Genomic DNA, 26,816 nt, shown 5'->3' on the forward strand with positions numbered 1-26,816 from the left:
TTGAGATGTTAAAACCCTTTCCATTACCTGCTTATTCAGAGTTAGCATTAAAGAGTAGGGCTCAGATGAGGTTGGGGAGTCAGAATATATAATAGAGAAGGTGGAAAACAGATGAGTAGGAGAAAACTACAGCTGGGTATGTACCAAGCCCTTCTAGCTGCCTTATAAGATTTGATCGGATGGGGCGATACAGAGAATGAACTGGTGGAGATTATAATGGCCCAGTTTGTTCTGAGTTTTCTGAGGTGGCATCATGACGGTGTTCTTCTGGAAGAGTCACCAATGTTTGGGCTTGATTCATGATCAGGATCCTCAAGCCTTTCCCTCCCTTCATGCAATAATTATTTGCTGGCCGACTACTAGGTATTAGACACCGTCCTACGTGTTGAAGATACAACAGTAACTGCTTGGTTACAAAAACGCTTGCCCTCCTGGAGCTTTACACTCTATCTAAAGGGAGGCAGTTGTCATGTGTCTGGTGCGGAAATGTCTTGTTTCAAATCTCAACTCTGCTACAGTTAGTATCAGAGGGACCTTGGGCAAGTTACTCAATCACCGTGTCTCAGTATCCTCACTATAAAATGTGCATAATAATAGCACCTTCCCCATAGGGTTCTAGTGAGGACCTTGTGAGTCAGTACATGTAAGGCACCTAGAAAAATGCTTGGTACATAATAAATGCTCCATAAATGTTAACCATTGTTATTAGGCCTGGTTAATTGTCCCCTTAAGCTAGCCTTTCCAAAACTATCTTGGAAGTGGAGAAAGGCAGAAGGTCATTTGCCCATTGCATCCTTTGCTTTCTTGCCCTAAATGAGGTTTGTGTAGTTGCATTTTTTTGGCAAGAGCAATGTAGAGGGACTCAAGTCTCTAATAGAACTTCAGCTACCATCTTCACACAGCTCTACAGCAGAATTCAGACAAACACACACCTCACCTGATTTCCTAATTCCAAATCCTCAACTTAATTTAGAACAGACATTCATTTCTCTCCTCACCCTCACCAACATCCCCCAAACCTGCTCGTTTCTTCTTCTCCATCATATTGATCACTGGGATTTGGAAGTTGTAGATTTGGGGTTCTCTTGGTAAAAGGTTTCCAAAAATCAGAGCATCCTTAAAATTTGTAAAGTCATCATTTCTTTACTAAGAAATGTAGAGTGCACTTTCTACAAAGAAAGTGATTAGAGTCTCATTCTATGAAACATAATGGAGATTTCTCACATAGCCATATAGTATGAAATGGGTCCCAAGAAAATTTTCAGCTGAGTTACCCAGCACAAGTATACATTCCTGGGTAATGGATGCAACTCTAGCAAATTGATCTGTGCAGGTAAGGGAATCTGTATGTAACATAATAAAATCATGGTATGTCAGAGCTCAAAAAGATCACAGGCTAATGGTTTAGAAAAGAGGGAGGGAGTAACTTTACAGTAGAGAAACCCAGAAACACAACCTCAGCCGAGTGATCAAGATTAACATCATCAGTGATAGCATGTACATTGATAGCATGTATCCTTGACATGATGCGATGATAATGCACCTCTGTAGTCTTCCTCCTCCAAACCTATAACCCCAGTCTAAACATGAGAACGACACTGGCAAAACTCAAATTGAGGGACATTCTGCAAAAAACCTGATCACTGCTACTCAAAACTGTCAAGGTCATCTAAGAAACTGTCACAGACTAGAGGAGACTATGGAGACATGACACATAATGTAATATCCTATCCTGGATGGGATCCTGGAACAGAAAAATGACATTGGGGAAAAACTGGTGAAATCTAAATCAAGTGTCAGGTTCAGTTAATAGTAATATTCAATGCCGGTTTCTTAGTTGTGACATATGTACCATGGTGATAGAAGATGTTAACAATAGGAGACACCAGATGAGGAGTATATGGGAATTCTCTGTACTACTTTTGCAACTTTTCTGTAAATCTAAACTTGTTCAAAAATTAAAAGCTTCTTTTGGAAAAAAACAAAACAAACAAACAAAAAAAGACCACAGACCAACCATTTGGTTCAATCTCATTTTACAGAAGAGGAAACTAAAAGCTGGAGAGGAAGTGCTTTGCCCTAGGACACACAGAGACCAGTTTCTCTCTTATTCGGGACCAAGAGAAGATGTGATCCATTTCTGCTAGTCACTGACATTTTGTACTGAAGTAATTTGGTTGGAATATTGGGCTAATGAGGCCAATGTTATAGGTTAAAGTTTTATGCCAACCAGTTGCTTTTGCATAGAGGAAAACTCTGCTCTTTGCCCACAGAATGATTACTCAAACTAATTTCGTCCATCCTTCTCAGGTAAGTGCATAGGAGAGAACTAGAAGCTCTCTAACAATCTTTCATCAATTCAAAGTACAAGAACATGAGTAGAATCATCTTTTTATATGGACACTGATTATTTTATTGGATTTCTGGGTTACATGTAAGTGAAGTATACACCATATATTTTCTACTGGTTTTACAGTCTGTTTTCTTTTTTATCTCAACCTTCTTAGCATTTCTGTTAAAACTGATCACTTTGCTGTCCAAGCCTTGTTTTCTATTTTTGAAGCAGATTCAAGTTTTGCTTTAAAGAAAAGGTAGGCTATAGGAAGTTTACTCAACTTCATATAATTATCGAAAATGGGTCTAAATTTTTTTTTACTATTTCCTGAAATGTCTTGCCAGGATTTCAGGAGATGTGGGAAAAGAATATGGCAGTCTCTCAGTTTTATTTTTTTTCCCTATGATTTAAAATTTTAATTTTGATTCTTTTTTAGTCAATGTTAAAATATGCAGTTTATGTCAAAATCTTTAATATATAAAATTCCTTATAAATCAATAAATATCAGCTGACCCTCTAGTAGAAACACGGACAAAAGGTATCAACAGGCAATTCACAAAAGAAGAAATGCAAGTTAGCAGTGACATTTTAAAATGTTCAACCACACTGGTAATTTTAAGATGCAAGCTAAAACACTGAAATATCATTTTGCCTATCAAAATGGCTTTTTTTTCTTTTTTTATAATTGACGATATCAAAAGTTTTCAAGGGTTCAGAGAAATGAGCATTCTTGTGTACTGCTGGCAGGAGTGTAAACTGTTGCAAAATGTTTGGGCAAATTGGCAATATATACCTAAAGTGTTGGAAATGTTTTTAAACATTTTGATCCAGGAATTCCATGTTTAGAAATTTATACTAAGAAAAGGATCTGAATAAATTTTAAAACAACGATATTCAACATGATGTTGTATATAACAGCAAGATAAGGAAAAGTACTTAAATGTCCAGCAAATAGGGATTGATTATATAAGTGACTGTATACAGTAGAGGATGATGCTGCAATTAAAAATAATGTTGTAGAAAAATGTCAAATAATAGAAAAAGATGTTCCCAAAGCAGGTTATAAGACAGTATTTGTTATATGAGCTCATTTTTAGAGGCCAGTTAGTGTAATAAGGGCACCATAGGCTCTTTTTGAAAAGTCAGACAGACCTTAAGGTGATGGTCCTTCCTCTAACTAGCTGTGCGGTTGAAGGCAAGCTGCTTAACCTCTCTGAATGTCAGTTCTCACATATAAATTAGAAATAATAATACCTAATTTGAAAGATACTATGAGTATGCATAAAGGGATCTACATGAATTACAAAATAATTCAGATCTATTTCTAGAAATTAAGTGCCTTTTATTTTTAAAGTATTACAATAGACTCAGATTTTTTTTTGTTGTTGTCGTTCAACGTATAATCCATTACCATCATTACATACTCAAATTTGGCCAGTGGGAGCTCCTCTAAGTTGGTTTCTGTGTCATTTTGACATGTCTCAACTCTTCCTTGCTTTCTAGCACAAGATATTCCAGGCTTAATTTGCACTGACTTTTTCTGACAGACCTAGAATCAGCCATTTCTCTAAGGAGCTTTCAGTAGAAAATGTATTTAGAAACCAAAGTCTAGTTTTAAGATATGCTCATTACTACTGAGGTGTCGTTGTTTTTAAGTCCTTTCAGGGAAAAGAGCAAGGATATAGACACATAGAACAAAACCTTTAGATTTTATCTTTGTTAATGTGTATGTGTGCGTGTGCGTGTGTGTGTGTGTGTATGTACACATATACACACGTACATATATCTGTATGTATGTTTTTTAAAGAATGAGTGCATATTGATATTCCCAATTCTAATCCAGCACCACAGAGCTCTTTCTCCCTAATCCCATAATTTTATCTCCTTTTTCACAGAGTGAACCAAATTCTCAATAACATCAATGTATTTACTCATTTGCTTATTGTACAAGACACACAAAATAAGTATTAGAGTTACTATACCAATGCCACTACCAGAATTAATCCTACTAAGTTCAAAGTTTGTGTTTTTTTTCCTTAGAATATATCCTCCTGAGGGTGTACAGAGTTGTGTATTAAAAATAGTGAATCTTCCTAATACGTAAAGAACTCTTAAAAATTGAGACAAAGAGGACCAAAAAAAAAAAAAAATAGAAAAATGGACAAAAGATATGAACATACAGTTCACAAAAAAAGATCCCTAAACACATGAAAAGATATTCAGCTTCACTGAATATTCTTTCATAATAAGAGAAATACAAACTAAAACTACCCCAAGGTACCCTTTCTAACCTATCGGATTGACAAAGATCCAAAAACTTGTGACACACTGATGGGAAGTCCATCAGGACATGGGCACAGTCACACACTGCTGGTGGGTGTACAGAATGCTACACCCCTGTGAAAGAGATTCATGCAAAGTAGCCACTTACCATGTTTTTAAACTTTCCTCTGTATCAATGGATATTTCCCGTCATTTCTTATTTTGCATACATTTCACCCTTTCCTCTTGATTTAAGGTAGCTTGTGGTCTGCCTGTTTGTTGATTTTTAACACCACTTTTCTATTACTTTTCTGTTTTCTACCCCATTTATTTCTGCTTTATTTTTATTATTTTCTTTCTTGTACCTTCTTCTAGCTTATTTTATGGCTTTTTAAGCTTTATTTTCATTCTTTTACTTTTACCGATACAAATTTTTTCTTATAAATGGTTTACTTATATCCCATAAATTTTGACATGTGCTGGGTTCATTATCATTATTTCTTAGAAATTTTATAATTTTAAAGTTTCATTTCCCCCTTTACCCAAGACTTAAGATTTTAAAAATTTCCAGGTGGAAGGACTTTCCTGGTTTTAAAATTTTTGTCCTAATTTTCAGTTTCATTTCACCATGATCCGGGAATGATGTTTGTGTAACTTCTACTTTATGAAACTCACTGAGGTTCCTGTTGTGACCTAATACACAATCAAATTCTGTGAAGGTTCCATGAGTACTTGAGAAGAAGGTATATCCTCTATTATCAGGGTGTTAAGTTCAATATACAGCCATAGATCTATCTTACTGATTTTGCTTTTTTAGGTCTTCTATATACTTAATAAGTTTCTATCCATGTGACCTGAGTGATGGGTTAAAATATCCTATTACTAGTTGTTTTTGTTTATTCCTCCTTGAGCTCTTACAGTTTCTGTTTTGTAAAGGCAGTTGTTATTTGTGCATAGATAGTCATAGCTTTTTATAGAGTATACTCTTTGTTGTGTTTAATGGTTTTTGGCTTGAATTCTACTTTGTCTGATATAAAGATTATAAGCTTTGCTTTCTTACTGCTTCTTCCATTTGCCCGATAAACCTTTTGTCTCTCCTTTAATTTTTAGCCATTTCTGACTCCTTTCATTTCAGGTGTGTCTTCTAAACAGCATAGAATTAGGTTTTGCTTTGTGAGCTCTTTTGAAAATCTTTTCCTTTTACTAATAGGTGATTAAACCCACTTACATTTACTGATATGACAGATATGTTTAGCCTCAACATATTATTTTGTTATATTTACAGTGTTATGTTAATTTTATTTCTTTATGTAGTTTGTTTCTTTGGTTTTTTAAAAATTTCTTTTGATAAACTGGAAGATTTGGATTGACACATACACACTACTATATATAAAACAGATAACTAATAAGGACCTACTGTATAGCACAGGGAACTCTCCTCAGTACTCTGTAGTGGCCTATATGGGAAAAGAATCTAAAAAGAATGGACATATGTATATGTATAACAGATTCAGTTTGCGGTACAACTGAAACGAAAACAATATTGAAAATCAACTATACCCCAATAAAAATTTTTAAAAAATTTTATTTTGATATTTAAGAAGGTCTGTATTGTTGTTCTATTGATTACCTTTACTCTATTACTTTTTATAAAGCTCTTCATCCCCCTTCTGCTCGCTTGGCTTTCTACTATTTGGTTTGTCAGCCTGAAATTATACTCTCTCTATGTGACAATCATTGAGCTTATTTTACTTTTTTATTTTCTTCTCCCAAGCTTTAATTGTAATAACTACTTTATCAAAAATACGTAACATTTTAATACAATTCTCCATCGTTGTCCTCACCTTTGTTTTAACCTTAAATCTACAATTAAGCATATTATCATTCACCAACAGCCCTTCTGCCAAAGTTTCCCTCATTAACTCTTAGGTGGATTAAGCTTGCTCTCTAGATCATAAGTCAAAAAACTACAACTCTTGGCCAAATCAAGCCTGCTTTCTGTTTTTGTAGGGTCTGAGAGCTAAGAATAGCTTTTTTTTTTTAAGTTTTCTTTTCATTTTTTAAAAATTTAACTTATTTATTTATTTGGCTGCACAGCACAGCTTGTGGGATCTTAGTTCCCCAACCAGGGATCTAACCCGGGCCGCTGGCAGTGAGAGCGCAGAGCCCTAACCACTGGACTGCCAGGGAATTCCAGCTTTTACATTTTTAAATGGTTGAAAAAGATCAAAAGAATAACAATATTTCAGGATACATGAAAATTTTATGAAATTCAAATTCCAGCGTCCATAAATAAAATTTTATTGGAACATAGTCACACTGATTCATTTACAGATTGTCTACGGCTGCTTTTGGGTATAAGTTGAATTGTTGTGATAGAGGCTGTATGGCCTGCAAAGCTTGAAATATTTACTACTATCTGGTCTTTTTTTTTTTTAATATAAATTTATTTATTTATTTATTTATGGCTGTGTTGGGTCTTCGTTTCTGCGTGTGGATTTTCTCTAGCTGTGGCAAGCGGGGGCTACTCTTCGTTGCAGTGCGGTGGCTTCTCTTGTTGCGGAGCATGGACTCTAGGCACGCGGGCTTCAGTAGTTGTGGCACGTGGGCTCAGTAGTTGTGCCTCGCGGGCTCTAGAGCACAGGCTCAGTAGCTGTGGTGCACGGGCTTAGTTGCTCCACGGCATGTGGGATCTTCCTGGACCAGGGCTCGAACCCGTGTCCCTTGCATTGGCAGGTGGATTCTTAACCACTGCGCCACCAGGGAAGCCCCCAAGGGCATTTTAATTGATCAATTCTGCCATCGCTAGGCCCCAGCTCTCACATCTTCTTTTCTATTTAGTCTTCGTTTCACTCTTGGCTCTGGCATGGGCTACAGAGCTAGTTCTGCTTCTTTTGAGTATTTTTCTCTCCTTATGTGTAATTTGAAGTGTGTGGAATTCCATCTCCTAGTTATGCTATTGAAGTGGGTTATGTGTGGTTTTATTTGCTCTCCTTGCTGATCTGAATTTCTTTCTGGAGGATGGTGTGGAGAGATTTGAATTTAAGGGGCCAGCATTATTCTACGGGAACTCAGAACTCACTATTAGTATCTACTTTTACATTTATATAACACATATTCAGAAACATATACTTGAACATTGTGTACCCAGTATTTACAGGACATTCATTTGAAATGAGGCTCTAATAATGAAGATGTGTTATAAATTTACCTGTCACTGTTCTTTATGTTCAATTCCACGCATCTATGAGATAGTTGGCCATGGTTAGGGCTACCATTAGTAACTGTGAACAGGGTCAGATTTTAATAGGGTGATTGTGTTATATTTTTCTGCCCCTTACATAATTTCTCCTCCTAAACTTCTAATGATAGGAAATTCATAATGAGTATTTCATTTCTTTGGCTGAAAGTAGTGATGGCAAATATATTCCAACTTCTGAGTAAACTCAAATTGCAGAATCTAGACTCAGCAGGAAAGAATGTTTGTTGCTTTGATTACTTATATCTTCCATGGGTCTGGGACAGGGAAGCAATGACATTAATGTCAGGGATTTGCCATTCTTGGCGTACGACTCTGTCTTCTGTTAAAATGCAAATAATCTTGGGGAGATATAATACATTTTCTTTGTCACAGCCCTTTTTACTTCAGTGTGAATTATCTTATTACATAGGTTGCAAGCGTAAATGCCAACTGAGAAGGAAGGCAGGTAGTATAAAAAAGTGAAGAGGGCAGTATGGCTACTCTGATGGACTGGAGAGTTCATGGGCCTTTTGGGAGCAGCCCCTATTTAGCTGCAGTCAATGGTTTTCATATTATTTTTGCAAAACAAAAGACTAGAATAGTGTGTAGCACATAGGTACTCAAAAATGTGTGGATGAATGCGTGAATGCACATCTGGGAATGTCAGATCTTTTTATTTTTAAAGAGAGGCTAGAAATTTTATGTAAACCAGAGATTTTATGTAAAATCTCTAGACTTAAGTCTTTAAATTAGTTGGGAGCATTTAACAACTTCTACGTGTGTCAAGCAAAACCTGCCTAGTTTATCAGATTCATTTCTGAGTTCAGGTTTTGTTAGGGGGTAGAAGGCAGGACTAGGTTTCTGATTTGGGGGATGGAGAAAAAAGGGAGATTGAGACTGTGGGCTTTAGTAATGAAACAGAACAGAGCTAAAAGGTTGAAACAGTAACTGAGCCCATGACCTTGGCCTCATTAGTGGGAATGCTGCTGAGACAGTCAGTAAGTAATCTAAATATTTTTCTTTCCTACCTACTCAAATCACAAAAGATACACATACTATTATTTCCAATAAAAATAGAACTATATTCACCAATTTGCTGTGTATGCTAACAACTAATTCTGTTTATTTTGGGGCAAAAGACATACCCATCACTGGACCCCATAAACTCATGTCATTTTTTTGTGTGTGAATGTTTATTTATATATTTGATCTTGATTGCCCATTGCATCTCTTATTTTTAAAATTTAGCTTTTTTTCTCCCTCTGTTGATGGGTTCTTATCTCTACATTTTATATTTCACTGTTTCAAAAGACTAGACTGGTGCCTGTCGGCAAGGAGACTTACGCCAGCTAATCCAAGGGCAGGATTTGGTCAGGGAGATCAAACTAATAACATACAGCAGATAGGAATAGAAACCAAAGACACTAATGGTTTATTTGGGTTTTGTTCAATCTTGGAACAGGCTGTATTTTAGCCATGACAAAGGAAGAATCTATTGTGCCATCTGGCTTTCAAAAACTCCCACAGCCTTCTATGTTGGTAAGTCTTAACTAGTGCCATGTCTGCAATATCCTATATGATAATCCTTGAGCATGTGCTATTACAGCCTGGAGTAGCACCGAGCATGTGCAATGCTTTACCACATTTTCCCACTGGCATAACAATTTTCATCTCCCCAAAACCAAATAGTTCAACTAGGTTCAAAAGTCATCTGACCTTTCAACTACTCATGGGTTGACTAATGCCAGCTTTACCACCAAGGTGAATGATATAAAAAGACTTATTGCCTCTCTGTGAGGTGGTGGGGAAACTACTAAACTGTTTGATAACTTCAGAGGGTTTGGATTTATCAGAATTCTGTCTGGAGGCAGCACAAAATCTTTTAACAAAAACTGCTTCATTTCAAAAATTTCCACTTTCTTTCATAGCAAAGTACACTTGTTCCTAATTTCTTAATAGCGGGCATCTCTCTTAAGCACTGTGTACCCAGTATTAGCTTGGTTGCTTGCTATGAGTAAAATTCAAAGTCTAATATGTACTCTCTCTTGATATTATTTTCACTTAACCCCATAATTTTATTAGTTAATGTTGCAAAGTATTTGGACCTATGGAATACAGAAAAGACACTGTGGTATTGTTATTTGCTATATTTAACATCTATGTTTAATTAAAATAAAGTTCAAGATCAAAGGGAATCTAGGTTCTTCCTTCAAGGAACAAAAGGCAAAACTGAATTAAGGTTGAAACAAAGTTATCTACAACATAAAAAGTGGGGCTGGTTGATTTGGTGAAACCTATGAATATCAAAAAGCAAAATCTGCCTCTTCTGTACCAGGTGGTAGAACAGCACAGATTGCTTGCTGTCAAAATCCCATTTGTACTCATTTTTGGCCATAGCCACAACTAGTTTATCTGAGAACTCACAACCTCCTCTGATGTTCCATGTACATATGCTAGCCTTCAGTCTCCTGATCATTTGATCAGGACATGAAGCTCATTTAATATAAAAGAAATGAAATGGAATCAAGAGTTTTTGTTTTTTTACAAAGCACCATATCATAAGTCTTTTCTTCCAGTTAAAAATTTCCTGTTGCCAATTCAACGTGATAATGAGACATTTGTGAGGCCCTTCCTTAGAAACTCTCATGGTAAGCAATTACTCTAGATGTTAACTATAATTTCTTATATAAGGTCTACATTAATTAGATTGGCAAAGCTATAATGAGGTTTTAATCAGCAGAAAATTACAGTGGGTCATCTTGGATCCTCTTAATTTGTTCATTATTATCCCACAGAGATCAACAGGATCCCCAAGAAAGGAGCTCTTGAGGAGCCATACTGTGATCTAGGATTCCACATGGGTCTTGTCTATATTGGAGGATCCAATACAATGTGGTGCTCTTATTTAAACACTATCCACACTTTGGTGAGCTTGTGAGTCTACCCAGGGAAGACCACCTTGTGAGATTATCCCTAGCTAAGAATCTAGTCTTCCCAGAACAAATGATTCATCTGGAAGGAGGTCCTCATATATGTTCCTTAACTAGGTCTAAAATATACAGGGGAGTCACATGTTTATGCTCCAAGTCTGAAATCTAAAATTCTGATACACTAGCCTCTGACCATCTCATTTTAGCTATTCAGCTTGCTCACAGCTATAACTACCCTACGATATCATTGATAGTTCTAGACACTTGGACCCACCTCTTGTTTAGAATGCCATTAGTTTCTTCTTCCTATTTGCCTTCCCTACTAAGTTTGATACTTTGGTTGACCACTTTAAAAACGTTATTAGCAGCACCTATAATTTCCTTATCTGTTTTGTCTTCTTTCTGCACTCGCCCTGCAAGCCTCCGTTTTGGTGCAACTTGGTCCTGTCTGCCAATTCCAACTTCCATACTGCCATTAGGGTGATTTTTCTAACCGCAAATCTGAGCAAATCATTTTCTTGTCCTAATGAAAGACCATAAAAAACTTCCCATTTGCTCTTAGGATAAATTCCAAGCTCCTTACCATGACTTAAAATGCCTTTCGTGATCTGCCCCTGCTTATTATCTTCATTTCCTGCCACTATATCCTCCATTTGTGCTGCCTCAGGTTTTCCAATATATTTGTATTTAATAAAACATATTATGCTTTTTCACCTCTCTTTAAAGGGAATATAGCTAAGCTCCAAATGTATGTGTCTCCACCCTGTAAGATGCCACCTCTTTGTTTTGACTGTGATAAATCAGATACTCTGCTGGTGATCCTGGCCCTCCCCATTCTGGCTGTTCTATATGAAAATTCAGTCACATTTCTGAAGTTTAAAATGGGTTAACCTGCCATCTGTTTCAAAGCCATTGCTCTAATTTAGTTTATTCTTATTCACTTCAGAGTAAGTATAGCTTAACGACTTACGCAATGTGGGTCTAAAAATATTCATATAACATATCTATATATGTATCCTATATATATAATTTGGATGAGCAGAAACTAAGCTAAACAGGAGTGAAATTTCCTTTATGCAAAAGAATTCAAATTATTTACTTTTTTTTTTTTTTTTTTTTTTGGTACGCGGGCCTCTCACCGCCGCGGCCTCTCCCGTTGCGGAGCACAGGCTCCGGACGCGCAGGCTCAGCGGCCATGGCTCACGGGCCCAGCCGCTCCGCGGCATGTGGGATCCTCCCGGACCGGGGCACGAACCCGCGTCCCCTGCATCGGCAGGCAGACTCTCAACCACTGCGTAACCAGGGAAGCCCTCAAATTACTTACTTTGAAAGAGATTTCTTGAGAGAGAATTTTTCCCTTGAATTTGCAAGACTGATTCTTGCTGTTGTAAAACTTCTTAAGCATGTAAACCTCCAAAATTACTAACATGCTGCCCAGTCCTCTTTTATTATGCCTTCCAGTGGATCTTTATCTATTGGGCTGGCCAAAAAGTTCGTTCGGGTTTTCCATACGGTGGTACCAAAAACCCAAACGAACTTTTTGGCCAACCCCATATTTCACAAAGCCTCATTTTAATTTCTCTACCCAGGCTTAGACAGTGGTGTATGGGAAGTACTTAGTAGGGTGAATACCTCTCCTTGAGACAAAACAGTAATCTCTTGATGCAAGACTTATGTTTAGTATCCATTACTCACTCACCCAAGAAATTATCTCTCTTTATGTCTTAAACTACAGCATGCTAGAGTTCCAAAAAAAAAAAAAAAAATAGAAGTATAGTATTTGCCTTTCATTAAAGTGCCTTCATTTTCAGCAATAGGTGCTAACTATGGTTCTGAAATTAGTTGTATGTGGCACAGGTTCTTCCTGTCATTTTAGTATGTTTAATTCAGATTGAATCTATACTTTTATTTATGACAGGTAAAAGTGCCACTTAACATAGTGGGGATAAAACTTATGGGACATATTACACCAAAAAGGTGATGTCAGATGCAAATATAAACCTTTTTTTAAAGAAGAGTTCTGATAAATGCATGGATGGCAGATTTATAATTAGACTGAAGTTATACCACCATTTTCCAGATCCCTGCCTAGAGAGATGGCTAGAAAGTTGGTAGATTCATGGGCAGGAGGCAAAGTCAATGCTAACGCAGAAACTGCCATCATTATCATAAATGGGTCCACAAGAGTGAACTGAAAGTAGTAATAAGTATAAATGTGACACCAAAAGGATTGATTATGGTCTATAGGATAAAGTAAAATGCTTCTTAGCATTTTATGCTGAGTCATTTCTTGAATGTTATAAGCTATAATGCATTTTAAAGAAAATGTGTTTCAACCTAGATATGGCCTCCAGATAGAAATACAAAACCATTTGAAGGGCCAAAACACCAAGGAAAAGGGAAATTAGTAAAATAAAGGCAAAGTTACAGATATTATAGACCAGGCAGAAGGAAACAACAAACCCACTAGAGGATTCTTGTGAAACAGATATTCCAGCTCTGAAAAAACTGTTCTAGATGACTTTGGGAGGAAGGAAAACAAAAGTAGTTTATGTTAGGATAAACTGTATGCTCATTATGCTTATCTCAGCTCAAATTAATAATCCTAATAATAATCCTGTTCCACTAATAATAAGCATTAATCTTTACTTAGATCTGCTAAGCAATGTCCTGGGTGTTTTACATGTTTCCCTTCATTTAATTAAAAAGAAAATCTATCAGGAAGGTATTATCAACATTCCCACTTTATAGACGAGGAAACTGAGGCACGGAGGCATTAATGAAGCTACTAGTAAGTGAAAGAGATGGTTTTTGTTAAGTGTATTTATCTATACTTAGCAAACTTTGTGGGAAGGGGCATTGTCTATCTAGATCTGATGGGGGAAAAAAACTCCATTTCAATTCTCTCCATTAAAAAAAAATAAGTTCTTGAATTTTCCAAAATCAAAATTTGCCTTACTCTATTTTGTTTCTTCCCTGTATTATAAAGTATTTGCATTTTTTTTTGTGATGGAGGCAAAATAAACACACTCCACTCCTCTCATTCTATCACTTTCAGCATGTTCTTACTCCACCGTCATAACAACCCTAGAAAGTAGAGCAATTTGGACTAGTATAAAGGAGGCAGAAGAAAGCACTAAAATCATTGTTACTCGATTTTGATGCAGAGAGCAAGGTGCAGTAGGCCCTTTGCCCTCTCGAATAGTTTCATCCCTAAACTTTCAATCACAGAATTGGGCTCAATATTCTATCTCTCCTAATTCTGTATTAACAACCATTCTGGTCAACTTTCTACATGTGGGCTATATAGTATGTCATGGCAAGGAGATTCATGGACTTAAATTATTTCATCTGTAGAGTTTGGACACTACCTGCATCCCCTGAAGGTGGTATGAATCACTACTAATTTCATGGCAAAAGAAGAAGAACATTGATATCATTAACTGATGATATTGGGTTTGAGAGACAGAAATCCCTACTCCCCAAGTCATTCAATGCAACAGTCCATTTGACCCCAGGCACAATGTATTCTTGTGAGTTTCTATTGCCTCTTATACAAACTGCTGACTGTGGAGAAACTTAATCAAAACATCAAAGATTACCAAAGAAGCCGAGTTTGTGCCCTTCACAACCATTGATGAAGCACCTTAACCTCGCCTCCTCTTGATGCCTTGCAAATGGTCATCTGTCTTCCTGACTACTACTTCATATGGCTTATTTGTAAATTCAAGCAAATGTGCTTCTGACTGGCACTGATACATCACTGATGCCAAAATATCAGAGAGGATGAAGTGTAAGGACATATTTTTTGATTCAGATGGAAAATACTACAGATTTATGGGTAAGTGATGACAATAGCCATTCCATAATATCTTCAAATAATCAGTATCTTTCCATGCCTCCCTTCACTGAATTTTATGACCTCAAAACTTATTCAAAGAAATTATCTACTTGCTGACCCAAAAGGTATAGTGGGTAGGAGTGGGGATGGGGCTGGTTGCCTGAATAATCCAGCTCTGACTTTTCATTTGTTGGATTTGCACTGCTTTCCAATGACCACTTACAGAGCCATAATGCACAGAACATCTATTGATGGCCCATTGATACTGATGTGATTTCCCGTAGTGGATTGAGGGCAGCACAGCCTATAGCCATTCGTATCTAAAGGTTATGTATAATGGATAATAGAGGAACATGAAATAGCAGAAAGAAATTTGCACGGGAAACAGAAGCGGTAAATAGTTTCAGTGAAAGATCTTACTTGGGTTATACAGAAACTGCAAAGGAAGACTGAAAAAAAACCAGATGACTCTTATAGACTCAGCAAGAGTTGAGAGTGAAATGGTTTCATATTTTGAAATATAATACTTTTTTATTTCAACCACAGAAAGCCATTTAAAAATCATCTTGTATGTTACAGTTCTTATGCGACATCTTTCACTTGAATGCCTTTATGAATTCTTACTCTGCCCTCCTGAGGTGGTCAGTGATGGATGAGGTAAGTAGAGGAAGAGATTTTAACTGATTATCCAAAGTCACATAATGTCCAGTCCATGACAGAACTCAGAACAAAGTTCCAGTGTTTGCCATCAACATCTCCTCATTTTGAACCCACTCAACCTACTGTGCTAGTATTTAGCCTGATACTTCTGCATTTTCAAAGTCACACAGAAAAGCATTTCAACAGATATCTCTCACTGATCCACAAATCTCAGTTGCAGTAACTACTGCAATGGATGACCTGGTAAATCTAATTTAATTTGTGATTTAATAAGAAAAAAAATGGTGGATTTATTTAGTAGACCAAGAAGTAAATGATCTGTAAGTTCTGCTGCAGTGCTAGAAGGGCAGCAAGGCCTAGCACTCAACAGCATGTCCTCTGGGGTCAGTCTGCTGCTCTGGCTTAAAGCTCAAAGCTCAGGATCCCTACTTTTTAGTGCTGTGACCTCTATGTGATCTCTTACCTTGGCTGTGCCTCAGTTTCCTCATTTATAAAATAGATTTAATACTGATAGCTACCTTAAGGACTGTTCTGATAATGCAATGAGCTAATACAAGTAGAGTGCTTAGCATAATTTGTTTTTTTCAATAAACTTTTACCGACAGGGCTGCTATGGGCCAGGCACTGTTCTTAGTGCTGGGGTACAGCCATGAATAAAATGGCTAACTCTGAGAACCAGTGAATTTTAATAGTGAGTAATGATTATATAGGTAGTTATGGTAACAACAACAATAATAATATTTAACATTTATAGTATACTTACTGTGTTTTAAGTCCTATTCCAAGTTCTTTAGTTACATTAACTCATTTAATTCTTATGAAAACCCTATGTTACAGATACTGTTTTAAGACAGTTTTACAGATGAGGAAACGGAGGCCTTAAAAGGGTGAATAATTTGCCCAAGGTAACATGCCTAAGAAGCGGCAGAGGTCTGAAAAATCCATGCTCATAACCGTTGTACTATACAACCTTACTGTCATATCAGATTTATATGCCATTGTTTACCCTATTAAAAAAGGCAGTTCTTGAAATAACTGAAACATTCTGCTTTCACTTTTTTTTTTCTTCTGGCCGCACCACATGGCATGTGGAACTTCCCCGACCACGGATCAAACCCGTGCCCCCTGCAGTGGAAGCGCAGAGTCTTAACCACTGGACCACAAGGGAAGTCCTCCACTTTTGCTTCTGAAATGAATCAACATAATCTAACTAAACAAGTCTCAGAGTATATAATACAATTTTTTATATGAGTGGCCATATAATAAATTTAAATAGAAACATAGGTTTGAACACAGTATAAACCTATTAATAAGAAGCTTGCTATACCTGGATTTGTTTATTCCAGAGGTAAAGTCTTGAATCTAAAATATTATCTCTCTGTATAGTAAAAGTTAATAGAAGCTAACCTACAAGATAAGAGTTGGTCTCATAATTGAACAATAACATTTTAAAGGGCCTCTAATGTATTTCAACTTTTCAAATTACTCCTTGCTTTGAATGATACCATATTAAAACCCTGTTTATATTACAGTACTTTCTCATCTCCAACCTCCATTCCTTCAGCGCTATTCCTCATTAAACGTTATTACAAAACAAATAAACATACATGTTGGGTTATCCTGAAATGTCTGAGATAAAGGACACATTTTGATATTATAGGTTAATATTATCCACATTTAATAGAAGCATTGTTCAAACATATTCAGATTGTACGATGAAAATAGAAAAGAGATAATCATGAACATCAATATAGGCTATGATCCTATACTGTTGACATTATCAGTGACTCCCCTACAAAATATATCTGTTTATTTAACTTACTACCCTTTGTTCTGTGACTCTTATAAAAACTGGTTATGGGAAATTTCTTATTGTTCACGTTTTTTAATAAATCAGACTCAACAAAACTTACTTTTTTATAATTATAAGAAACTCTAAATCCCTTTTTAATCTATCTCTCAGAATCATATTCAATGTATCTTTGTGGGTAGTTCCCCTTCAATTAAGAAATCAGGCTAAACCTGAAAAGAAGATACAAGTGACGTACTTAGAATTCTTTTTCTACCATGATATGCTATTCTTCTAGGAACAGTGCTTCCACAAAATACATGTTTTTTAAGTTAATTTACATCTTAGACTGTAAAACCACTCAGACAAGGAAATTAATGTTCAGTCAAAATAAAATGCCAGCCAGAAAAATCAATACGATTTGCTATCAAGTAAGGGTGACTTTAATCAAGATGCCTCAAGAACAACATTTTTCTTAAAAGTGGAAAGTGTGTCTCACTACTGTTTTCTCTTCTACCCTCACAAACACAGTAACCACACAATTCTGTAGCCATTTACCTAGTGAAAATAAGAAGACATTTTTTTTTAGTCGCAGTGTAAAACTCTGCATTCTTGGAAAGAGATTATGCCCTGGATTTTCCGATAGCTTCCAAGTAACTACTACTTTAATGAAATTGCTACCTGAAAGTTTGGTAGCAGTATTATTGTTTAACTATAATTTAAGAAGCTATTGTAGATTGGTACTTATGACTTCTAATGAGAAAACCGTAACAACCTTTTAATTGAAGGGGAAATGGTTAACTACAGTAATTGCAATCAATAAGACTGTGCTAGTAGCATAAATATTTCTTCTCAAAGAGCAATCCTTACGCTCCTCAGCAGTATTGAAGGTTAGGAAGTACCAAAAAATAAATAAATAACCTAATTAGAAATCTATTTGTTATTTTTTTTTTACATCTTTATTGGCGTGTAATTGCTTTAAATGGTGTGTTAGTTTCTGCTTTATAACAAAGTGAATCAGTTATACATATACATATGTTCCCATATCTCTTCCCTCTTGCGTCTCCCTCCCTCCCACCCTCCCTATCCTACCCCTCTAGGTGGTCACAAAGCACTGAGCTGATCTCCCTGTGCCATGCGGCTGCTTCCCACTAGCTATCTATTTTACGTTTGGTAGTGTATATATGTCCATGCCACTCTCTCACTTTGTCACAGCTTACCCTACCCCCTCCCCATATCCTCAAGTCCATTCTCTAGTAGGTCTGTGTCTTTATTCCTGTCTTACCCCTAGGTTCTTCATGACATTTTTTTCTTACATTCCATATATATGTGTTAGCATATGGTATTTGTCTTTCTCTTTCTGACCTACTTCACTCCGTATGACAGACTCTAGGTCTATCCACCTCATTACAAATAGCTCAATTTCGTTTCTTTTCATGGCTGAGTAATATTCCATTGTATATATGTGCCACATCTTCTTTATCCATTCATCCGATGATGGACACTTAGGCTGTTTCCATCTCCTGGCTATTGTAAATAGAGCTGCAACGAACATTTTGGTACATGACTCTTTTTGAATTATGGTTTTGAACCAGGGACCTTTCGCGTATTAGGCGAACGTGATAACCACTACACTACGGAAAGAGCTCTCTATTTGTTATTGATAATATTAAGCCTTAGTTCAAATTTGTAGGTCGCAGAGTAGAGAGAGAAACTCCCCCCCGCTCCCAACTCCACCACAAGCAAAACAATACTTTGATTAAGAAGAAAAGCGAAGCATGGAAAAATGGGCTTACCAATCACATAGGCTAGTAACAAGGCCAAAGTCACTGTGATTGCAGTGGCACTCAAGGCCGTGCACTTCCAATTGCAGCACCTGTAGGGTTTGTTGAAGGTAAAGGCAGGTCTGGAAAAGGTGCTTCGAGGAAGTGGCCTGGGAGGAGGCGAGTACACAGTATTGGATGTCAGAGGGTAGTTCTGACTGGCTGCACTGAAGATGGCCGAGGAACCAGATCCATGTTTGAACAGGAAATGCCTGCGGAAAGGAAACAAAAGTTTGGGCTATCAAAACCAAAGCCACTTGCTACAGAAATACAAATTCCACTAATTTGAAACAATCATGCTATGACAAAGCACAGGACAACTAGGAGGAACTCAACAAAATTTTCTTATACCTAACACTTAACTACAAAGTGCCATTGGTGATCTCCTTTTTGTTTTCCTATTTTAGACTTTTAAGAGGAGGAAAGAGGTCTTCTGTTCCCTGACTTGTTGACTAATGAAATTCTCAAATTCTAAGCATTAACATTCCACATTTGATGGTATTAACTATACTGCTCCCTTTCATTAAATATAATACTCAAAAAGAGAAAGAGAAGTATCATCAAGCATTTTGATAATATCAATGGCCTAGAGACCAGTATTTTATTTAGAGACCAGCTTTGACAGACATATTTTCACCCAATATTTTATTATAAAAATTGCCAAACACACAGCCAAAGGAAAGAATTTTATAATAAACACACATCTACTCAAGAGAATATCAAGTAAAGAGGTTCAGTAAATCTGGAGTAGGTCCTAAGCATGTATATTTTAATAAAACGTCCTAGGTAAGTTTGATGTGCATATCCAGTTGAGCAGCACTGGCCTTAGAAATGCTAGATTCAAATTTTAAAAGATTGTTATCAAATAAACAATTTTAAAAATTAAAAAAACCCCAAAACCACAGATGTACTTGTCAACTAAATTCTATACTTAACATATGACTATATTCACTCTATCACATATTTATCCACCTCTCCATTCCTTAGTCCATCTTTTTTTTAAAACATTTCATTTCATTTTTTATTCAAGCATTTCAAAGTAAGCTGCATACATCGGTACACTTCCCTTCACATATTTCAACTTTCATATTATTATCTAGAGTTCAGTAATTTTTTTACAGATTTTTAATGTAAAATTTATACATGATGGGTTTGAGTTTTTTAGATTCCACATATGAGTGATATCATACAGTATTTGTCTTTCTCTGTCTGATTTATCTCACAGCATAATATCCTCGAGGTCCATCCATGAACTTGTTAAAATGAAGAGGAGAGTGTTGGTTACCGGGAGCTGAGAGGTGGGGGATAGGGAGATGTTTAAGGTTACAAATTTGCAACTAGCAGATAAATAAGTCTTGGAGATCTAATGCACAGTATTATTATAGACAATAATAATGTAAAATAAATATCAAACTTGGCTGAGGCAGTAGACCTTAACTATTCCCACCACAAGAAAGAAATGATAATTATGTGACAGAGGTGTTAGCTAACACTACAAATGGCAATTGTACTGCAATATATAAATGTACCAAATCAACATGTTGGACACCTTAAACTTATAAACTGTTATATGTAAATATAATATAAAAAATTATACACAATGAAATGCACAAATTTTAAGTGTACATTTACTGAGACTTGACAAATGCAATCACCTGTGTAACCTAAACCCCTATCAAGATACAGAACAGGGCTTCCCTGGTGGCGCAGTGGTTGAGAGTCCACCTGCCGATGCAGGGGACACGGGTTCGTGCCCCGGTCCGGGAAGATCCCACATGCCGCAGAGCGGCTAGGCCCATAAGCCATGGCCGCTGAGCCAGCACGTCCGGAGCCTGTGCTCCGCAATGAGAGAGGCCACGACAGTGAGAGGCCCACATAACGCAAAAAAAAAAAAAAGATACAGAACATTCCCATCACCCCAGGAAGTGCCCTCCTGCCTTTTGAAGTAAATCCCTATTCCCTAACCCCCAGAGGCAACCACTATTTTGCATTTTTTCTACCCTACATTACTTTTGCCTGTCCTGGAACTTCATATTGCTGTCATGTTTGAATTACTAGAGGATGATTATTGACAGCTCATGACTATTGTAATATGGGTATTTCATAAACAGTAGTGATTTATTCACATGTAAGGAGTTGGCATAAAAATATGTTTTTGTGCAATACTTTACCCTTATCGGGTACTAAGTGCCATGCATTGTGTTAAACACTCATTATCTCAGTTAGTATTCATTCATATGAAATAGGCTACATTATTATCTGCATGGTGTATTTAAGGAAATGGAGGTCGAAAGAGGTTAAGTAACTTGCTTAAATCCACCTAGGAAATGAATAACAAAGCCAGAATGAGATCTCAAGCCATTCCAGCTCCAAAGTCCTCAATCTACTCTACTATGCTGCCTGGGGCAGTAAAATGCACTGCTAAACAAAAAACATTCTGGTGCCACATTTTCATGTAATACATCACAAGACCCTTCCGCTGAGCAAAGAGCCAACATCACCTTGTACATGTCACATACGCCCAAATGCATAAATCATTAAGAATATTTTAAGACTGATTTTAGCTTCCATTTTTAAAGAACAAAAGCATACATGTTTAAAGGAAAAAACAACTGTCAACATGCCAGTTAAAGAAAATATCCACATTAGAGAGTTTTGCTTTAGTATATGAGGATAAAAGTTATTTAAAGGGCAGGATTGCCGAGGGGAGTGTAGATTCACACACCTTTCTGGAAGATAATTTGGCATTACATAACAAAAGACTTAAAATATGCATATTCCTTGTCCAAAAATTATGCCTATAGGAATTTATCCTTAGGAAATGATGTGTATGACAATGTATATAAAAAGTCATTCATTGAAGTGTTATTTATAACAGCAAAAGATAAACACCCAAATGCTCATTAATAGATAGTTGGGTAAGTATATTATTTTATAAACACGCAGTAGAATACTATACAACCATTACAAATTGTACTGTAAAAGAATATCTATTCACTAGGAAAAGTGTTTACAGATATCACCAGGTAAAAGCAAGTAGGTTTCAAAACAATATGGGCAATAGAATACAATTTTTAAAATAAAAAAATATATATGCTCATGGAAAGATAATAATTTGTGTTACCTTTGGATAGTAGGGGTATTTTTTGAAGTTTTCTGCCTTGAGCTTGTATTGTTCTTGTAACTAGTATCAAAAAGATTGGGAGTGGGGTCAGTGGGAAAAATGCAGTGACTAATACCAACCACATGAATGGGGTCAGTGGGAAAAATGCAGTGACTAATACCAACCACATGAATAGTGGGTTCTATTTATGTGAACATAATTTATTGAGCACCTAGAAAAGCCAGGCACCAAAGTAGGTACAGTATATGCAATATTTTGATCCTAATACATCTGTGGGGTTGATATTATTATTATAATCTTACAGATGATGAAACAGAGATCGAAAGAGGTTTAGTAGGAGCAAAGAGGTAATGATAATAGTTATCATAATAATGATAATAAGAGGTAACATTCATTAAGTGCTTACTTGTGCCAGACATTATTCTAATTAATTCAGAAAGCATTACATAATTTAATCTTCACAACAATCCCATTACAGTAAGTATGTACATTTACAGATGAGAAAACCAGTGCACAGAGAGGTTAAGTAATTTGTCCACGGTCACGCAGCTAGTACTGGTAAAGGCAACTTTCAAGTCCAAGCAGTCTGGCTCCAGAGCCATTGATCTTAACCACGACATTACAGTACAGTATATCAGGGTTCTGCAGTTAGTGGACACATGAAGCTTTGAATCCAGGCCTTATAGGGCACAGAAGAAGCATGCTTTGTGTTGATTTTGGCATGTGGATGATATTGGATTGAGCCACACTTTTACCCTTTTTCTCTCAGGCCTTTGGGACCTGAGAGAAAAACGTGAGAATGATGGCTACAGAATCACAGAGTTAGAGAGATCTCAGAAATCAGCTAGCAGCCCAACACCCTCATTTTGCAGTTAGGGAAATGGAGGCCCAGAGAATAAAAGTGGATTATTTAAAAGAAACATCAGTAGTTAATGATATCAATGTAGTTAGAATCGAGGACTTACAAAATAGTGTATTTCCACTACACTGTGCTACCTGCCAACCAGTCTTCACCAGATTACCACCAGGTTCTATCTAATCTTCTGGGTTAACTGACCAGGGCTAACCAAATACAATCTATTCAAACAGTACTTCATAATACATATCTATTTTTCTGTATGTCACATGTTCTCATAGTAAGTTTTAAAGACCACCTTAACTTTTTTGAATGAATGGGGAACCATTAGAAAGAAGCTAGTCTTCAGTCGTTAAGACTGTAAAGGAGTTATTGCTGCTTCTAAAGGCACTGAACGTATCCCCAGAATGGACAAACAGTATGTAGTAGAAATAAGCATAAACATATTTTATTGAAAAAGTGACTCACAGCATTATGTTTCTTCCATTTGATTGTACTTCCTCTTTAGTCCCTGAAATAATCACCTCCATGTCATAAGGAGGTAGATTTCTTCTTTAATGTCTGGTTATCTCTCCCAGCCTATGTTTTCCCCTTTGGCCATCTAATTGACTAGTTGAGGAAGAAGTATAGCACTTTACAAACAGCAGAGTGGAGAAGCCTCCCCATTTCCCCACCACAACTTTGTGGTTACACTGGAGGCGATAATATGTCACTTGCATATAACTGATCCTATACAGCAACACTCTGATATGTTCCTATGGGATAGAAGAGAAATCTAGCAGTATGGGGCTTTTTTATTCACTGTTTGGAGATTAAAATCTTCGATCCTTTGCGTATTTATGAAGGAGAACAATTGGATTTTTGAGACAATGTAAGTGGCCCCATATGCTGGATATTGATTTGGTTTGGTATATCATTAAGAGGTAGAAGAAAGACAAAGAAAGACAGAGAATTGTTGGCTATTATGATGGCAATTACAAGCAATAATCAATATCCCTGAGCACTGTAATTTCATCTTGATATATACCAAAGGATTTCCAAATGCAGTTTCATAAGTAAAATATTACAACATAATGAATAAATTCGACAGTTGCAGCAGAGCAACATTTAAACTAATTCATATTTGAGTGGAATCCAAATCACAGTCCTTAGTGAGGGTAGATAATAAAATGAGTTCATATACTAAGGTTCCTGTTTTCTTATTAACAAACTGAGATTAAGATTCTCTGCTGAAAGTGATCTATACTTTGATGTGCATCATGAACAACAGCAATGCAAATGCTATGTACTGTCAAAGGCTTTGCAGTCCATTGTTGGAAAGCGAAACTACTGCCTAAATGTGTTTCCATAGTCCCTGAAAAAAGTAGGAGCATAAAGACAAATGCACACTGCTAGACTTCAGCTATGTGCTCATAAAATCAGATCATCTGTCTAAGCACATTGCTTTTCCCAGGGGACCTGAGGATATACTAAAATGTTGCTATCAATTTCATACAATTAGGTTTTTTTCCACAGAGGAAATGATAAAAATGCAGTTCAAGAGTTTATGTGTAAGTAGTACTCTCCTTTGCATCTGTTTTAATATTCAATTTCAAATTTAAAAAGGAAAAGTAAGATATTGCCAAAAGGAAATGGGCATATAAGGAAATTGAAAAAAATATATATCTTTAAGACTGATGAGACCCAGTGCTGGTAAATGGGAATTTAATAAATATTCCTGTAAGGATTTTAAAATCATCTATAAAAAAGGGGAAAATGTACTTTCTCTTTTTAAACCCTACATACAACATAATTCTGAGGGTACCTGTTAGCACTAAATGATGCGATTTAATGTGGCACTTGAAATTCTATAGGAAATAGACAGAAATCTACAGCTTTCTAACAACAGATGAATAAATGACCAATGAATTTTTTCTTTTACATCTTGTAAACATACTTATGAGTCTCTAAACCTGCATTCCCTTAGCTACAAATATTAGACTAATTTTTATACCCAAAGGAAGGAATTCAACTTACCTCCAGTTAGAAGCTGAGGTTGATTTAAAAAAAATAATAAAGAAGAAGACTGCAATAAAAAGGCCTTGAGTCAAGGTGTTAGGGCCAAATCACATTCAGATAGGACAGTGGAATTCAGGCATTTATTCTTTTTAAAAAATTATTAAATGCATTTTTATTGTGATAAAAAACACAGAACACAAAATTTACCATCCTATACCGTTTTTAAGTGTATAGTTCAGTAGTATTAAGTATATTCACATTATTGAGGAAGAGATCTCCAGAACTTCTTCATCTTGCAAATGTGAAACTCATTAAACAACTCCTCTTTCCCCCTCTCCCCAGCCTCTGGTAACCACCATTCTCATTTCTGTTTCTACGAATTTGACAATTTTAGATATGTCATATAAGTAGAATCACACAATATCTGTCTTTTTGTGACTTGTTTACTTCACTTAATTTAACGTCCTCAAGTTTTATCTGTGTGACTGGATTTCTTTCCTTTTCAAGGCTGATGACTTGTACGTATATACCATATTTTGTTTAGCCATTCATCTGTCGATGAACACTTGGGTTGCTTCCGCCTCTTGGCTACTGTGAATAATGCTGCTATGAACATGGGTGTGCAAATATCTCTTTGAGATCCTGCTTTCAATTCTTTTAAGTATATACACAGAAGTGGGATTGCTGGATCATATGTCAGCTCTATTTTTATTTTTTTGAGGAATCTCCATACTGTTTTCCATAGTAGTTGTATCATTTTACATTCCCACCAACAGTGCAAAGGGTTCCATTTCTCCACATCCTTGCTAACACTTGTTATTTCTCGTCTTTTTGATGATAGCCATCCTAATGGGTATGAGGAGATACCTCATTGTGGTTTTGATTTGCATTTCTCTGATGGTTAGTGATGCTGAGCATCTTTTCATATGCTTGTTGGCCGTTTTTCATATCCTCTTTGAAGAAATGTCTATTCATAGGTATTCATTCTTATGCCTCCAAAAACATGAGAAGATAAAAGAAAATGTCATGCTGAGTCAGCCCCATTTTCTTCTCTGACAAGAATATCTAGTGAATATCTAGTGTTCTTTTGTGGCAAAGCGTGGTTACTGGCAAGATATCAACCTCAACATCTCTAGTTTTTGCATAATAGCCTATTTTTGATATTCCTTTTTAGGATAAATGCTCCTAAAAAGAGTATTTATCCAAACTCTCTCTGAGCCTAAATGGTATTATCAGCTTGGACAACCTCTTGGGGGTAACAATTTTTTTTTTTGTTATTAACAACTATATAAAGGTGGATTTCATTTTATTTGCCCTAGGTTTCTTTCTTCCAAATTTTAAGTCACCCTGTCCATATGTCCCATTCAAACCTTATATGCCAAGTGTTCATAAAAAAGTTTATAGTCTCTCCATGTTGTTCATAATTTTTAAGAGATTTTTAAAAAAATATACTTTCAGGATATATATATCTAAACCTTAATTTTTCTAGGCTTAAGCCTTAGTTCTATAATCTATTCTTAAATGGTAATACTCTATGGTCTAGATTGGTATTCATGTGATTTTCCAAGTGAGGTAGTTAGCAGCTAATGGGAGAGCTCTTTTAAAAATCTTTTTTGTGGCTATTATTCCCTCTTGTCTTTTAATCAGAAGTAATATCTACCCTACCTCCTCAACTGCCTCTGGATTGTATATTCCGTTAGGGCAGGGACCAAGTCAACTTCTAGGTTCCTTGTCTCATACTTCAAAGGTACTCAATGAATATATATTGATTTGCATGATGTTTTTGCTTTTTCTAAAGGCTCTTGATTCTCTGTACAGAATGAATGAGGCTTGGGGACTCTAAAATAACTGTTTCACTCGTGAGCAAATATCTCCTGGTTTCCTGAATATAAAAGGACAATTACAAGCTTTCATTTTATTTTCACATAATCTAAAGGAAACAAATAAGTCAAAAAAT

At 36.2% G+C, this 26,816-nt stretch overlaps 1 protein-coding gene across 1 annotated transcript in view; it reads right to left on the bottom strand.

Moving 5' to 3' along the window:
- TENM1 (teneurin transmembrane protein 1) overlaps positions 1-26,816 on the bottom strand; it is a gene marked incomplete at its 3' end in the record, with an annotated part of 801,014 nt that overhangs the window by 312,256 nt on the left and 461,942 nt on the right. The window contains exon 7 of the mRNA XM_082865351.1: positions 18,855-19,093. Coding sequence (XP_082721477.1) covers positions 18,855-19,093 — 239 coding nt within the window. The remainder of the gene's footprint in view (positions 1-18,854; positions 19,094-26,816) is intronic.

This window comes from Leucopleurus acutus (genome assembly GCF_964270905.1).
Source record: "Leucopleurus acutus genome assembly, chromosome: X".
NCBI classification, from domain to species: domain Eukaryota; kingdom Metazoa; phylum Chordata; class Mammalia; order Artiodactyla; family Delphinidae; genus Leucopleurus; species Leucopleurus acutus.